This window comes from Dendrobates tinctorius, unplaced genomic scaffold (assembly GCF_039654945.1).
Source record: "Dendrobates tinctorius isolate UK_male_01 unplaced genomic scaffold, ASM3965494v1 ptg000029l, whole genome shotgun sequence".
Classification (NCBI taxonomy): domain Eukaryota; kingdom Metazoa; phylum Chordata; class Amphibia; order Anura; family Dendrobatidae; genus Dendrobates; species Dendrobates tinctorius.
The window spans coordinates 34,470,738-34,488,829 of NW_027361697.1; the positions used below are offsets into that span (position 1 = coordinate 34,470,738).

An 18,092-nucleotide genomic window follows, 5' to 3' on the forward strand; every position below is an offset into this window, starting at 1 on the left:
TGACTGTTTTGGTGCTGTTGATCTCTCCATCTCAATGTTGCTGGCCTCGCTCTTCATGCCAGCTTCCAGGTTGGGTCGGTAACTTTGCCATCCACCACCTCGTCTTCCACCACCACACCCTGGTTCTCCTGACTTTGTGACTTAATAACAACATGACTTAGCAGCAACTGTCTCATCATAATTTTCATCCTTATCCCAAATTTGCTGTTCCCCACTGTCATAGTCTTGTGGCCATGGCAGCTGTAAGTTTTGTGCATCACTAAACAGCATGTGCTTTTGTCCCTCTTGGAGCATGCAGGTTGAGAGGTCACAATCAAAAAATGTTGTAAACAGCTCCTTGGAGTGTCCTTGTCTCCTGGGACTCAACATGGTGTAAGGAAGGAGGATTGGGGTGAGGATTAAGTGAACCAGACTTTAGGCTGGTGAGATTGGGCGTGTGGAAGACTGGGCGGTGCTGCCAAGCCTGCTTGAAGCATTATGTGCTATGTAACTGAAATCCTGTTCACTGCTCTGGCTTTAGAAGTGGCGTACCGTGCTTCCCTGCAAAGTGGAACAGGAACCTGTGTGTCATGGATGGGCGTGTTTCTTGTGCTCCAGCAACAGATGTAGTCACACCTTCCCCATGTCCTTGGCTCTGCATGTGCCATAATCAGCACTCCACTTCCCTGTCCCTTAATGCACGCCTTATGCATTTTGTAATTGCTAGGTCTCTTGAAACCAAGTTTATTTTTAATTAAAGAAAAAAATTGGTCACCTGCATTAAAAAATTTTTTGGGAGTTTACGCCACCGTAATGTAACAGAACGCAAAAGTGTATGGATGACATTTAAATTCAATCCAGAAAATGTTTTAATGCATTTTTTTCAATTTTAGAGATCACAGAAATGTTCACAGAGAACGTAACACTGTTTGTCTGAGAAATGGAAGCTTACTTACAACATTTTTAAAAGCTTTTTAGCAGTTTTACAGATCACATAAATTTATGCTACACTACGGAATAGTGTATGGCTGAGAAATGTAGTTCAGGAAAATGTTTCAACGATTTTTGGGTGTGTTATTTAACTAAAAAAGGAACTCAAAGCATGTAATTGTAATACTTGATGGATCAAAATATATTACATTTTGTCAGCTTCCACTAAAAAAGCTGCAGCTATATATTTGCTAACAGACTGCACAGACCTAATCCTTGCTTATAAACTGGATCCTGTCACTCTTCCTGCTCCTGCAACTCTCTCTCCCTCTCTAGGCTAAATACAGATTGTATGTGCTGCAAACGATTAAGGCCCTGTCACACTAAGCGATATCGCTAGCAATATTACTAAAGCATCACCAATTTTGTGACGCAGCAGCGATATTGCTAGCGATATTGCTATGTGTGATACTTACCTCCGCCCGGCTCCCCCGCTGGTTATCGCTGATCGTGCGAGAACGTCCTGGGCCGTTTCTCGTCGACCGCTTCCTGCTGGGCTTCCTGCTGGCGCTGACGAGTGACGCGTGGAAGCGGGCGGGAGGACGTCTTCATCGCCGCGTCTGACAGGTAAGTAACGACCTCTGCTGCGTCGCTATATCGCTAGTGAGATCTGCCTGTTGGCAGCTCACTAGCGACCACTTAGCGATGTACCAGCGATCCTGACCGGGTCATATCGTTGTAGGGATCGCTGGTGCATCGCTTAGTGTGACGGGGCCTTTAGCCCTTAGAAGGGCTGTTAGTATGATGGCTTAGAGTGACCACCAGTATCAACTCTTCAGGCCTCTGATTCGTTATACTGTGTATACAGGCCTGGACAAGCACTCTCTCCCTCCAATGCAAAGTGTCTCAGAGCTGTGCATTGGCAACAGTGTACCGAGCCTAGCGGAACCTGTTCTTTTATAATCCCTGATGTCAGACAGCCAGTCAGTCACAGTAATACCACAACCATGATGGCTACGGCATTACAGTGACTCACAGAGGCTATTCCCGCATGCTTATTGGTTGCGTAACAGGCACCAAAGATGGCCAGAGATTCGAGTTTTATATTAATACTGCCCATTACTCGGTGAATAACGAGCACAACCGAGCACTGTGCTACTCGAGTGATAACCGAGTATCACTGAGTATGTTGGCTTATCTCTAGTGACAAGCCATTTTTTATTCACTTTGAAAATAGCTAGCCTATCCTTGCTTCCTAATTTTTTTTATTTTATTTTCTTTTACAACTTTTGGACTGCTTGATTAAAAGCGTTTGTAATTGCTTAATCATTTTATAAAATGGTAAACCAATCGCAAATCCTAAAAAGGAAGTTCAGAAAACATTACTTCTTTACGATTAGAATAGTAAATCTGTTTTGCCTTTTTAAATTAAGGGATAATTTTTGGATGACTTTTGAAAATGATATGCCTGCTTTATTTAATAAAGATCAAAGCTCTCTTGATACCTCCAAAATAGGGATCGTTTTTACACTGCAGAAAAAAACAAAGTCTAGCATTCAATCTCCGATCAAAATAAAAATAATTTATTTACATTTTTGATGACCTAATAAGCATTAAACACATTGAAAGCAGGACATCATGACAAAAATGCCACTGGACTATGTATCTGAAGCCGGTGTATGTGTTTGGTTTTATTCATGGCATGGAAGGGATAATTTTTGGACCTTTTATAAAAACTAGGTAGTTTACAAAGTCTACAACTGCAGTGTTTATTAAAATAGGTTCTTATTTACCACCAATTACCATCTTTTTCACCTAGCCAGATTGAGGTCGCACAGACTTGAATAAGGCTGTGTTTTGCATTATAGAGTTCAAAAAAGATTCAGTACACATCTCATAGTGTTACAAGCATTTAGAGACTTTTCAGTATTGCAATTTTCATCTAACTTATTTGCCACAATTTTGATTTTCTGGATTAATTTTGGCAAATTCTTTCTGCTATATAATTAAAAAAACAAAAATGAAACATTTTAATTCCACATATGAATGCAACAACACAGGATAAACACCAACTGGGCGCATACTTTCACTAGGCCTTGTAGTTTCAAAATAATGTATATAAATTAGGGAGTGGAAAAAGTACCATAGTTGTTTTTGCACTTTAACGTCCTGAATGAGCTTTCTTTTACTTCTGTTATTTTTAAAACAGGTGCTGCGCATTTACCATCAGTCAAAAAAATGGAAACCGATTGCATAAAAAGCAAGGACCAGAAAAATAAATGGTGAGAGACATTTATTCAGTAAAATATATCACTAATTTTGCTCGTATATACACTACTTTAGTTCATATGTGCATAATAAAATCTTTCGCATGTCTTCAGTCACAATTCAAATTTATATGCTATACTATAAAAGTTGGGGATATGAAAATGCAGTTTTCCCTTGCTACCTTACATTTAGGGAAAGATTAGCCATATCTTCAACTACTCTCGGGTAATATGACTTTACATGCTAAGTGATTTGGTCACTAGGGGTCTTTTCTACTAGGACCATCAATGATCACTAGAACCAATGTCATCAGTTCCCCAATCTTCTTCACCTTTACAAACATAATGGAGAAAAGTTGGAGTAGGGCTGCAAACTGCATATCCATTTAACATGCATGAGAGGAACAGATACAACTGAGAGCAATTTTACTTACCACACTCACATTGCTCTAGTCAATTATTTAATGACATTTTTATTATTTATTTAGGTTTGGTGTTGGGAAGACACAAGTTCTGCTAGCACATTACATCGATTACATAAATGATATTTCAAGAAAGATTGGAATCCATCCAAACATTAGGTTTCTTTTCTTCACTGACCCAAGATTAGCCTGGCAGGTGTTTTTCGGACCATTCACACCTTACCAGCTTCGGCTCAGAGGGCCTGGGAAATGGACTGGAGCGAGAAATGCCATTCTTACACAGTGGGACAGAACAATTACGCCAACTAGGACACGAGTATTACATGAGCAAGCTGAACCCTGGTTAAATATTAAGAGCGCGTTGGTCATGGGCTCAATGTTAGCAGCAATATGGTTTTTAGGAGCTGGAATAAATGCTGAACAGAATGGGTATTTAGCTTGGCTCAGTAGTAGAGCCTCTTGGACCAGGATATTTTCAAAGGTTTTATCTTAAACAATGAAAAGATATGAGCAACATGAATCTAACCTTGCTTGTTCACAGCCTTTCTTGTGGTCCACTGTTATCGCTTACCATTGAGCCCTTGTTTAGTAATTCTCGCGCTAAATGATGTTAAATACTGAATCCAAGCCTGGCCGAAGCCATCTCCTTCTGTAACCACTATTACTTTAAGTTAATTATTTTCCCTAAAATACCACAGTTACCTATATATCACAACTAAATTATCCTATAAACTAGTTTGTGCTCCTTTTTTTTTTATGAATTCTACAGCCGCAGTTCTTAAATTCTCCAATGATAATTTATTAAATTTAGGGATTGATAGTCTCTTATGTCTACTGTTAATCCAACTGGATTACTTTTCATAAATACCACATGCCCTTTTAGTAAATGGGTATATAACCAGAAGGTAAATTTCACCATTAGTGATGAGCTAGTATACCCATTGCTCGGGTTTTCCCGAGCATTCTCAGGTGATCTCCAAGTATTTTGGCATACTCGGAGATTTAGTGTTTGTCGACGCAGCTGCATGATTTGCGGCTGCTAGACAGGCTGAACACATGTGGGGATTGCCTGTTTGTTAGGAATTCCACACTTGTATTCAAGCTGTCTGGCAGCCGCAAATCATGCAGCTGTGTCGACAAACACTAAATCGAGCACGCCAAAATACTCACCCGAGAATGCTCGGGAAAACCCGAGCAACGAGTATACTTGCTTATCACTAATCACCATGTGTTCGATAGATCGATTCGCTTTACAGCTACGCAATCCTACAAGCACAAGAATTCCCCAACTCCCCATGAAGCCCACCCACTTCCAGCTTAGGCCTCCTACAAATTTGCCTTATCTTCCTGGTGTCATAACTGTATCTCTGAGTTGTTATTTAATGGTTAGTAAGCTACTCTCTAAAGCGCTATGCAATATTTTGGTCCACCAATACTCTGGTGAAATTATGTTGGATAGAATTTTACTATGTATATTTGTATTACTTGTATTCTACCTATTCTGCTTTTTTATTTCATTTCAGATCTATTCACATCAAATAATTTCTATTGTTATTTTTGATAAATTCAACACGTTGATCTACTCAGACTTGAAATTAGTTTCAAGAAAGGTTAAAATTTGTCCAATTGTGCGCTATAATTAAAGATCCATTTGAGAGCCCGGTCTTTTATTTATTGCTGGCATTAATAAAACAAATTTAAATAATTACACGTTTTAAAAAAGTGTGTGTGTATGGATATAATATATATAGAAAGAAATTCTCATGTGTTGAAGGAAAAATGCGTTTTTGCCTTGTTTTTACTCTTGTTCTTGTTTCAGATTTTTCTCCACTTATTAGAATAGGTGAAATATGCTGCAAGAACTGACATGCTGCACATTCAAATCAGCAAGGAAAAAATAATGAATACATGAAAATTAATAAATCTCATTCACTTTGATTGTACTGTAGTGTTCAAAATAATAGCAGACCAATATGACTACCCAGATTAATCATTGTGTTTGGTATAAATTATATTACCACATGTCAAACAGGTGCAGGAGATTTTAAGAAAACCATCAGACTCAGCATTCATGATCTGCATGTTTTTTGAGTCTGTGAATTAGAATAATTAATTGAGAGGTTGTGTTCAAAATAATAGCAGTATGGAGTTCAATTAGTGAAGTCAATCATTTTTGAATAAACAGGTGTGAATCAGGTGGCCCTTATTTAAGAGTGAAGCCAGGACATGTTGTATATGGATTTCTCTTTGAAAGCCTCAGAAATATGGGTCGCTTGAGACATTGTTGAGAAGAACAAAGAACTTGGATTAAAAAGTTTATATGAGAGGTTAAAACTTATAGCAAAAAAGTGCAGACAATGATAGACTGTTCAGCTAAAATGATCTACGTTGCTTTAAAATGGAAAGTCAAACCAGAGCGATGTGGAAGAAAATGGAAGACTGCCATTCGAATGGACGGAAGAATAGCCAGAATAGCAAAGGCTCAGCCACTGATTAACTCCAGAGCACAGAGTCTCAATGTCAGGAACACCGCACTGCACTTGCTCCCTGAGCCAGAGCGCGTGTCCTGAGTACAAAGACTGTGCACAAAGATACCTGCGGAGCGGGCCGCAGTGGTGACAATGCATGCTCCAGGACCTGAATTGTGTGACTGCTGGGGGCATGGCCTAAGCTCCACTGAGCTAGGAGCTGCAGGGAAACTCCTAGAAAGGTAACTACAGGACAATGTTACCAAGGGGCATAGACAGAGACAGAAACCAGATCAAGCCGAGGTCAAAGCATGAGATAGCAATACAGTACCAAAGGATTAGACAGAATGGATAGTCAGGAAGTAGCAATAGATCAGAAAACCAGAACGGGCATTAGACGGTACAATAGGGGTAAACTGTAACGAAGTAACGATAGCCAAGCCAGGAGGTCAGAACCAGAAAAGACAATGGTACCAAAACGAGAGACGGAGTACAGAGTGAAGGAACAAGCCGGGTCATACACGGGAAGCAAACAAACAACGCAGATTACACGCACACCAGGGGTCAGACACACCAGAACAGCAGTATTACTGACAGAGAATGCTAGTTTGGAGTGAGTATAAATACCCCTCCCATACCAAAGAGAGGCCAGCAAAAGTTAACCCTGTGAGAACAGGTCATTAACCATGCCCTAACCATGACAGTACCCCCCTCTTAATGGGGGGCCACTGGACCCCCAGGTTTCTCAGGGTGCCTGGCATGAAAAGCCCGCACCAGTCGATCAGCGTGCACCGAACTGGCTGGAACCCACGATCGATCCTCAACGGAATATCCCTTCCAATGGATAAGGTACTGAAGTCTCCGGCGCACCCACCGCGAATCAACGATGCGCCCTACCTCGTACTCCAGTTGACGCTCTACCAACACTGGTGGAGCCACAGATGAGGGATCTTCTCTAACTGTCCCCACAGGTTTTAATAGGGACCTGTGGAAGACGTTAGAGATTTTGAAGGAGGTGGGCAACTGTAATCTGTACGCCACCGGGTTGATCACCTCTACAGTCTTGTATGGGCCAATAAATTTGGGGCCCAACTTCATAGAGGGTATTTTAAGTTTGATGTTACGGGTGGACAACCAGACTTTTTCTCCCTCTGTCAACGCAGGAACCACCCCCCTCCTCCTGTCTGCAAAATGTTTGAACTTCTTCTGGGCTTTGGAGATGTTCCCCTGTACCTCCTTCCAGAGGATTTTTAATTGTTATACCATCCCCTCGGCACCAGGGCAATCCGAATCCATACGGGAAAATTCCCCAAACTGCGGAACAAACCCATAATTGACCAGAAAGGGAGACTTTCCGGTAGACTGATTAATCCAACAGTTGAATGCAAATTCTGCCATGGGTAATACCTCACACCAGTCTTACTGTCTGGAGGAGGCCAGGCGTCTCAGAATCTGCTCCAATGACTGGTTGGTGCGTTCCGTTTGTCCGTTGGATTCCGGGTGATAGGCAGAGAAGAATGACAACGTGACCCCCAACTTCATACAAAACGCTCTCCAAAACCTGGCCACAAATTGCACACCCCTGTCCGACACCACGTTCACAGGCACTCCATGCAGTCAATCAATGTGCTGTATAAACAAGCGGGCCAAGGTTTCAGCGGATGGTAATGCAGGTAATGGCACAAAGTGGGCTTGCTTAGAAAACCTATCAACCACTACCCATACCACTGAGTTGCCCTTGGAAGGTGGAAGGTTAGTGATAAAGTACATGGACAGGTGTGTCCATGGTTTATCCGGAATAGGCAAAGGCACCAATTCCCGGCCGTACGGACCTGAGAGCTTTTAGAGCGTGCGCACACACCCCACAAGTATTCACAAACCTTTTTATATCAGTACCCATAGAGGGCCACCAAAAAACCCTAGCTACTGCCCCCCGGGTAGCTGCAATACCAGGGTGTGCACTTAACACAGAGTCATGAAATTCTTGAAGGAGTGTGGGATGGAATTGTTCGGGTACAAACAACTTACCTTAGGGGTTTATTCCTGGGAGCTTGTGCTTGTGCTTCCAGAATCTCTCTCTGTAACTCAGAGGAGATTTCGGCTACAACCACTCCCGGTTGAAGAATGGAGGAAGGAGGCTCTGGAGGGGACACAGAATCAAAACTTCGGGATAAGGCATCTGTGTTATGGATGAGTCACCGAAGGAGGAAAAAACAAAAATAATAGCTAAGTCCAGAAAACCAGAGAAGTTGGCAGCTATCGGATTGCAGACCCCTGAACCTATCCACAACAACTAGCAGTAGCCGTGGGGGGTTCCTACGGTGCCCTAGACCCCTCAATCACAGCCGGAGAACTAAATTAGCCTAAAGACAGAAAGGGGAAATCTAAACTGCCCCAGAGCAGACCCCAAAGCAATAGGCAGCCCCCAACATATAATGACTGTGAAGCAAGATGAAAAACACTAACACAGATAGAAAGATAGGTTGAACAAATGATGGGGCCCAAGCTAACTAAATAGGATAGGATAGAAAAGCTGCTGTCTGCAATCCGCAAAAACCCTATCCAAAAATGTACCAACAGACTGATAGGAGAAACAGGCCCTGAAGTCGCTAGGCTTCAAAAGACTATATCAGCACTCAGGTATATTCTGAAGACAGAGCCAGAGATCAACAGATCAGAGACAAAAATGGAAATCAGCTCACCCCCGGCCGGGGATGGCTGAACTCCAAAAAAACAAGGCAAACAAAACCAGAACTAAAGTGTACAAAAGGCAGAGCAAAACTTAGCTTTGAGAAGCAGAAATCAGACGGGTCTCCAAGAATCCAGCAGGAAAATCACCGGCAAGGCAGCAGGGCGTCGGCTGCCTTAAATACAGTCATCAGTTCCTGTGACCCAGTCATCATCTACCTGCTCAGCTGTTTGGTAATCAGCCTCACTACCTTCCTTCGCCAGAGAGGGAGTTCATCAGACCTCACTGGTGAAGAGAAAAATTAACTCACAACACATCTGCCTTTACATTTTTAGACCCTGGTCGGAACGTGATGGTAAAATGAAATCGAGAAAAAAAAAGTGCCCACCGAGCCTGTCTGGGGGTCAATCTCTTAGCAGACTCGATATAGGCCAGGTTTTTATGATCAGTGATGACCGTAATGGGATGAGCGGCCCCCTCCAAAAAATGCCTCCATTCTTCAAATGCCAATGTAACTGCTAACAATTCCCTGTTACCGACATCATAGTTTCTCTCGGCCGAAGAGAACTTCTTAGAGAAAAAGGCACAGGGTTTGAGGTTAGTCAGGGTAGAGGGGCCCTGTGACAATACCGCCCCCACCCCCACCTCCGAAGCGTCAACCTCGATGATAAAAGGTCTTGACGAATCGGGTTGTACCAACACAGGGGCTGTATTAAAACACTTCTTTAATGCCAGGAAGGAATTTTTTGCGGCCACGGACCAATTTTTTACATCTGCCCCTTTAAGAGTGAGGTCCGTCAAGGGTTTTACCACCTGCGAGAACCCTTTAATGCACTTCCTATAATAATTAGCGAAGCCGAGAAATCGCTGCAACCCCTTCAGGTCATGAGGCTGCACCCAATCTGTAATAGCCTGAACCTTCCCTGGATCCATGCGGAATCCCTCCCCGGATACAATTACACCCAGAAAAGACAGTTCTTGCATAAAAAATTAGCACTTCTCCAGCTTAGCATACAAATGGTTCTCCCGAAGTCTCATAAGCACCGTACGCAGATGATGCAAGTGTGACTGACTGTCCTTAGAGTAAATCAAGATGTCATCGAAGTAAATGACTACGTAAGATCCAATCAAGTCAGAAAAAACAACATTAATAAAGTTCTGAAAAACTGCAGGAGCGTTAGTGAGGCCAAAGGGCATAACCAGGTTTTCAAACAGCCCCTCAGTTGTCAGGAACGCTGTTTTCCATTCGTCCCCCTCCCGGATCCTTATAAGGTTATAAGCCCGTCGTAGATCGAGCTTAGAAAACCATTTGGCCCCCGTGAGTTGATTGCATAGATCAGGAATCAACGGGAGAGGGTACGTGTTCTTAACAGTAATATTGTTCAGTTCTCGAAAGTCGAGGTACGGTCGCAACCCACCATCTTTTTTCTTTACAAAGAAAAACCCCGCTGCCACGGGTGAGACCGAGGGCCGAATATGCCCCTTGCGAAGGCTTTCTTTAATGTACTCTTTCATAGCTTGGCGCTCAGGCCCGGACAAATTAAACAAACGAGCCTTGGGTAATTTGGCTCCAGGTACTAAATCGATAGCACAATCATATGGTCTATGTGGTGGGAGTACCTCAGCCTCGCTTTCGGAAAACACATCTTTAAAGTCTCTCAGGTACTCCGGAATACCCTCCAGACTGACAGATGACACAGATACGGATTTTATCGGGTTGACAAAAGGAACCGGGTTACAACACAGACCATTATCATTACATCCCCATCGGGTGATCTCCTCCTTCACCCAATCAATAAGAGTATTGTGGTGTTGCAACCAGGGCATTCCCAATACCAGTCCTGCAGGCAGATTATTCATAATGAAACAACTTAAATTTTCCACATGGGTGGAACCCACTTTCATAGAAAAAACTTCAGACATAAAACAAATTCCATCCTGGGTAAGAGGGGATGAATCCACAGCCACAATTTTAACAGGGTCTTTTAACCTGACTGTCCCTATCTTATTAAGAGTCACAACTTGGGCATCAATCAGATTAATGGAGGAACCACAGTCAACAAAGGCGGTGGTCATAACAGGACTGCCAGCAATTTCCAATTCAACCTGGAGCACCATTTTTGTACGTGAGAAAAAATGTACCTGGGAGTCCGGACAACCTCCTCGATTGTTGCCCAGACTCAGTCGTTTCTCTGATGGTTTCTCTGAAGAAGGGCAGGAGGGGCAATTCCTTTTCCAGTGTCCAGAGGCTCCACAGGAAAAGCATAGTAGGTTGTCTCTACGGTGCCTTCTCTCTCCTTAACCGAGACTGACCCAACCTTCATGAGCTCAGATACAGGTGCAGTGTCACACAATTTGGGGTACAAGGGAGACTCTTGTTGCATCATTCCTCTAGCATGGAGTCTCCGGTCCATACAGACCGCCTGCAACATGAGCGTCCTTCAGGGTATCAGGAGGCGGATGTAATGCCAGAGTGTCCTGCAGACGGTCAGAAAGGCCCCTGCGAAACAACCCCCTCAGGGCGGCATCGTCTAAACTCTGAGCAGAACCATTCAGCAGAGTGCCTCCCCTGTGTCACACTCATCACCATATCCTCAGCCAGACGCACTCTATCAGGCTCGTCATAGATGTGCCCCAGAGCCTCAAAGAACAAGTTCACTGACGTACGTTCAGGAGCAGAAGAAGACAGAGAGAAAGCCCATGCTTGCGGAGCCCCCCGAAGTAGGGAAATAATGACCCCCACCCTCTGGAACTCATCCCCGGAGGAGAGGGGCCTTAGAGAAAAAAAAGCTTGCATCCTTCTCTGAAAGATCTGAACTCCTTTTTATCCCCTGAGTAAGGGTCGGGCAATTTGACCGGAGATTCGGGGGACGCTAATGACACATCCCTACCCCCAGAACTAGAAGCCCCTGCATCGACAGACCCCTGCACAGTAACCACCAACTGTGGCTGGGTATGGGCCGTTGTGCGCTGTTCCACATTGAGTTTATGCAACATTTGGGTCAGGTGCTTGACCTGATCAGCCAAGGCTTGTATGGGATCCATGAGGATAACACACTTTTTTTTTTTTCTCTTCAGAGGAAAAAAAATTGAAACGGTCAGTTATAATGTCAGGAACACAGCACTGCACTTGCTCACTGAGCCAGCGCGCGTGTCCTGAGTACAAAGACTGCACAAAGATACCTGCAGAGCGGGCAGCAGTGGTGACAATGCATGCTCCAGGACCTGAATCACGTGACTGCTGGGGGCGTGACCTAAGCTCCATGGAGCTAGGAGCTGCAAGGACACTCCTAGAAAGGTAACTACAGGACAATGTTACCAAGGGGCATAGACAGAGACAGAAACCAGATCAAGCCGAGGTCAAAGCAGGAGATAGCAATACAGTACCAAAGGATTAGACAGAATGGATACTCAGGACGTAGCAATAGATCAGAAAACCAGAACGGGCATTAGACGGTACAATAGGGGTAAACTGTAACGAAGTAACGATAGCCAAGCCAGGAGTTCAGAACCAGAAAAGACAATGGTACCAAAACGAGAGACGGAGTACAGAGTGAAGGAACAAGCCGGGTCATACACGGGAAGCAAACAAACAACGCAGATTACACGCACACCAGGGGTCAGACACACCAGAACAGCAGTCTAACTGACAGAGAATGCTAGTTTGGAGTGAGTACAAATACCCCTCCCAGATCCAAAGAGATGCCGGCAAAAGTTAACCCTGTGAGAACAGGACATTAACCATGTCCTAACCATGACACTCAAGTTACCTGTGAGTACTGTGACAGGGGTGGTTCACATTGCGTTTGGGGACATGCATTGAGCGCATCCGTTACATATCGGCACTAATGCTATGTAACAGATGCGTTAACGCACCCATTGGCCACAATTAGAGTAACGCATGCAAAAATCGGCATGCATTAGCGATGATGCGTTACTTTGTGACGCACCCTCGGTCAGGTGTGTTGGGTCTAGCGTTCGCTGTGCATAGACCTGTATGGCTAACGCATGGTAGCACATGGTAATGAACTGCTACCATGCATTAGCACATATGTTGGTGCTATGGGCAAAAATGATGTCAAAATATCTGCGTTAGAGCATCCATTTAATGGATCCATTAAAAGGATGCCCCTAACGCAATGTGAACCTAGACTTAGAAGACACCTGTGTGAAGCTAATCTCTTAGCAAGAAGTCCCCGCAAAGTCCCACTGTTAAAAAAAAAATAGGCATGTAATGAAGTGGATACAATTTGCCAAAGAACACATCACCTGGCCAAAAGAGAAATGGAAATAACATTCTGAGAACTGATGAAAGTGAAATTGTTCTTTTTGGGTCCAAGGGCCGCAGTTTGTCAGATGACCCCCAAACTCTGCATTCAAGCCATAGTGCACTCTGAAGACAGTGAAGCATGGTGGTGCAAACATCATGATATGGGCATGTTTCTCTTACTATGGTGCTGTACCTATTCACTGCATACCAGAGATCATGGACCAGTTTGCATATATTAAAATACTTGAAGAGGTCATGCTGCCTTACGGTGAAGAAGATATAGCCTTGAAATGTGTGTTTCAACAAGATAAGATAACGACCCTAAACACATCAGTAACCGAACAAAATCTTGGTTAAAGTCCAACAAAACTGAGGTTTTGAAGTGACCAGCCCAATCCCAGGACCTTAATCCAATAGAACACTTGTGGGGTGACATTAAAAATTCCATTTCCGAGGCAAAGCCAACAAATGCCAACAAATTGGGGATGTAGTCCAAGCCTCCTGGGTGGAAAAACAGCTGACGGGCCAGAAGTTGGTTGACTCTATGCATCAAAGATGTAAAGCAGTTTTAAAAAACTGTGGGTATACAATTTAAAATTAAGTTAGTGATTCACAGGAATGCTGAGTTTGTTAAAAAAAAAAATGCAGACACTAATATTTTTTAGAACAGCTCAATGTTAGTTTTTTTGTGATCTCCAGTGTGGAGGATTATTTATTCAAGTGATGTATGTGTATATATACAGTATATGTGACCTTCTTGTTTTCAGGGTTGCGGTGATCTTCAAGACCAGACGAATCGCGGCTGGGAGATATTAACATAAAGTTGTGACCAGAAACATAATCAAAAATCCCCACACAATAAAAATTAACCTTTATTAAAGGAAACCTGTCAGGTTGTTTTTCCGCAATTAGCTGCGGCCACTGCCTTTTGGGGCTTATCTACAGCATTCTGTAATGCTGTAGATAAACCCCCGATCTAACCTGAAAGAGAAGAAAAACAAGTCTTGGGGTGGTCCGATTAGCATAGCAGTTCTGGGTATGGTGCCTCCCATCTTCTAGCGATGACATCCTCCTTGCTTTGTGTCATGGCTCCTGAGCAGGCATACTGATCTTCACTGTTGAGGGCAGAGCAAAGTACTGCAGTGCACAGGCGCCTGACCTCTCTGACCTTTCCTGGCGCCTGCGCACTGCAGTACTTTGCTCTGCCCTCAACAGGGCAGACCAGTACGCCTGCGCAGGAGCTGCATCATGAAGCAAGGAGAAGGACATCATCGCTAGAAGATGGGAGGCGCCAGAACCCAGACTGGTGACACCCATCGGACCGGACCGCCTCCGGGTGAGTATAATAAAAAAGAAGACAGTAAAAGTGTTTTCAAGTTGCTTTTTCCTCATTTGAAATGCATTTAAGAAATGACACTTAACAGGAACAGTGGCGGTTAAGATAAGGACTGGAAGACCAAATAACATTTCTGTGAGAGCTGCTCGTAGGATTGTTAGAGGCAAATCAGAGTCCCTGCTTGATTGCAAAAGACCTTCAGAAAGATTTAGCAAACTTTCTGGAGTTGTGGTACATTGTTTTACTGTTCAGAGTTGCCTGCATAAATATGGCCTTCATGGAAAAGTCATCAGAAAAAGACCTCTCCTGCATCCTCATCATAAAATTCAGAGTCAGAAGCATGCGACAAAACATCTAAACAAGCATTTTGGAAACAAGTCCTGTGGATCTATGAGCTTAAAATAGAACTCTTTGGCCACAATGATTAAAGGTATGTGTGGAGAAAAAAAGGGCACAGAATTACAGGAAAATAACATCTTGCCAACTACTAAGCATGGGGGTGGATCAGTCATGCTTTGGGATTATGTTGGAGCCAATGGCACGGGGAACATTTCACAGGTAGAGGGAAGAATGGATTCAATGAAATTTCAACAAATTCTTGATGCAAACATAACAACATCTGTAAAAAGCTGAGGTTGAGAAGAGGATGGCTTCTATGAAAGGATAATGATCCTAAATACATGATAAAATCCACAATAGACTACATTAAAATGCGCAAGCTGCAGTTTTTATAATGGCCCTCACATTCCCCTGATCTGGACATCATTGAAAATATGTGGCTAGACCTCAAAATAGCCGCACACGCAAGACGACCCAGGAATCTCACAGAACATTATATACATAGTATATATATGACAGGATTCTCCATGTGTCTGTATAAGGAGAGTCCTGTCAGTATAACTGGGCAGGTGGAGATATGCATTTTGAATAAGTCCTCCTGTAACAGGCTACACTTTAAACTATTTTTTCTATGAAATTTTGCAGTGTGGTAATGTAAAGGTAGATATTTCTAATGTATAAGTTATTCATACTGTACATAGTTTGGGCAGCATGATTAACTGGCAAGTTCCTTTTAACCCCAATTGATACTTGACTGCAAAAATCATATCATAATTTTTCATGCATCTTTTAATTTTGGTAATATTTTGTTTTTCAAATCAATGTAAAACCTAATAAGAATAGATCAATAGCGTTAATAAATATGTTCCAAAACTTTTTATCTGAGTGAATCATTAATTTATACAGTGGACCTTTGACTATTTCATTGATTCCTGGCTCCTGAAGCATTATGCAACGTTTCACATTATATCCAACAGTTTGTGAAAGAGAGATGACAAATTAAATTAAAAATTGTGTTCTGGTTACTCAAAGTGGACTTTACAACTGAGACAAGTCAGCAACTAAGGTAAGACAGTGTCTAGAAACGTCTGTGTTTGCCTTTGTATATTTACCAGAGGCTTTGTTTGGTAGCATAATAACTATTTTGACCTCACTGCCATTGAGTTATAGAGGTATTTTTGTGGCATATTTGCATGTGATTATATTATTATAATTATATATATAATACAATTATCACTGTTTGCCATGATTATTGGCTAACAACTTAGTCTCTTGTCACAGAGTAACCTCTTGTCATAACTAGGGTAAGAAGGGTCTTTCAACATGGTGCAACTAAATTTATTTGGGCCCCAGGACAAAATTTTGTTCTGATCCCTCCTCTCCCCCACCACGTACAGAACATGGGCCCCAGTGGCATTATCAGATCCTATAAAGACATACCGTATGTGTTTATCCACCATAAATTAAATAAACTATAAATAAGTGGAAATCTAACAGAAAATGCAAAATAATAGTAATGATAAAGTAATAATAGTCATACAGTTACCAAGAAGCACATATTATTATTACAATTCTGTTACTGAGCATCGTTTAAAATATCACTACACAAGGTCATAATAATGCTGCCACGCTATGACCATTTATTACCACCACAGAGTGTCTGAATATAACCACTATCCAGTAGCTAAACAGAACCTACTATACCAAGACCAAAATAGAAAAAATACCAAGTACAGAGGCAAATATTACCATATTACATGCACCATGAGCACATATTACCAGCATACACAGTTGTGACAGAGTAAAACCACACTACTGATCATTACTAACACTAATATTACCACCTGGAACAGTTATAAAAAGGAGCTCTGTAGGCTGCAGACAATGTATAATGTAAGTGTACAGGTAATATAGTGATCAGCGGTGACATTACAAACAGGAGCTCTGTAGATAGTATATACAGTGCAGGATTATTTAGTGACTCACTGGTGACATAATTGAATAAATTCATTTTCATCTTTATCTAGTACAGACAACAATGACCTCTTCCAGCCACGATTATCTACCCAAAATGTAACACACAGACATTTGTGTCCAATCACTGCTTGTGTACTCTCCTCACTTTTTCCCCTGCTTTTACACAGTACTACATGAAAAAGAAAAGCAATATAGTGCTAACCTGATGCCCTACATAGTTGCAGTAACCCCCTTTTGCTCTCACCACTGTAATAGTATCCCCAAAAGTAAAATATACTACAGTAGTGATATCCACCTTTGTGAGTCCCTCACAGCAGAAATGTCCTCCACTGCGGCTCCCATGCATAATAGTGTTTATATCTATTTTTGTAACCCCCCAAATAATAGTAAAATTCCCTTTTGTACCATCATATAGTAGTAATGTCTATTTTTGTGCCCTCCTCCCCAGTGGCACCTATACAAAAGTAACATACACCAACTCTGCCCCTATACAAATAATAATAAAAATAATAATAATCTTTATTTATATAGCAACAACATATTCCGCAGCGCTTTACAATTCAACAGTTCATACACAACAGTCATAGGTAACAAAGTTAAAGATAATACAATAATTAAAGCAAAGATAATGACGACCCTGCTCGTAAGAGCTTACAATGTACAATGAGGTGGGGTGACACAAAGTACAAATGCTTATTTACAACGATGGTCCAGCCAGATTGAGGAAATGGGGGGTAGATAAAGGCTGCATGAGGCAGTCACCATCCAATATTTATAGTGCTTTTGGGTACGGTGAAGTTTGATGGAGAGTTATGTTCAGAGAAGTACTGAATTGGCTATATATAATAGGACTTTGATTAGGGAATGTCATAGGCCACCCTAAACAGATGTGTTTTTAGAGAGCACCTAAAATTGTTTAAGTTGTGTCTAGTGCTAATTTCTTGGGGTAGAGCATTCCAAAGGATTGCCGCAACTCGGGAGAAGTCTTGGAGCAATGAGTGGGAGGTACGGAACTAGTGTGGATGTTAGTCGAAAATCGCTTTTGGAGCATAATGAGCTGGTAGGCTGATAAACAGAAATGATGGAGGGGATATAGGGGTGTGCAGCACAGTGGAGAGCATAGTAGGTGAGAACAAGCAGTTTAATTTGCATCCTATAATGTATGGGCAGTCAGTACAATGACTGGCACATGGAGGACACGTCTGAGTACCGATTAGCCAAGTAGATGACCCTGGCTGCAGCATTAAAATGGACTGGAGAGGGGAAAGTTGAGTAAAGGGGAGGCCTATTAATAGAGAATTACAGTAGTCAAGGCGAGAGTGGATCAGGGCAACAGTGAAGGTTTTTGTTTCCATGGTGAGAAAGGGGCGGATTCTAGAATTGTTCTTTAGGTGCAAATGACAATAACAGGCAAT

At 42.4% G+C, this 18,092-nt stretch overlaps 2 protein-coding genes across 4 annotated transcripts in view; both read left to right on the forward strand.

Annotated features, from left to right (window-relative positions):
- LOC141085914 (dimethylaniline monooxygenase [N-oxide-forming] 2-like) overlaps positions 1-4,610 on the forward strand; it is a 70,465-nt gene extending 65,855 nt beyond the window's left edge. For both annotated transcript variants that reach the window (XM_073571544.1, XM_073571545.1), the window contains exons 8-9: positions 3,119-3,191; positions 3,665-4,610. In XM_073571544.1, the coding sequence (XP_073427645.1) occupies positions 3,119-3,191; positions 3,665-4,091 (500 nt within the window). In that variant the 3' untranslated portion in view covers positions 4,092-4,610. The remainder of the gene's footprint in view (positions 1-3,118; positions 3,192-3,664) is intronic.
- An 11,021-nt stretch (positions 4,611-15,631) lies between these two features.
- Positions 15,632-18,092, forward strand: part of LOC141085916 (dimethylaniline monooxygenase [N-oxide-forming] 2-like) — a 113,669-nt gene continuing 111,208 nt past the window's right edge. For both annotated transcript variants that reach the window (XM_073571546.1, XM_073571547.1), the window contains exon 1: positions 15,632-15,766. The gene's annotated coding sequence lies outside the window, so the exon portion shown is untranslated. The remainder of the gene's footprint in view (positions 15,767-18,092) is intronic.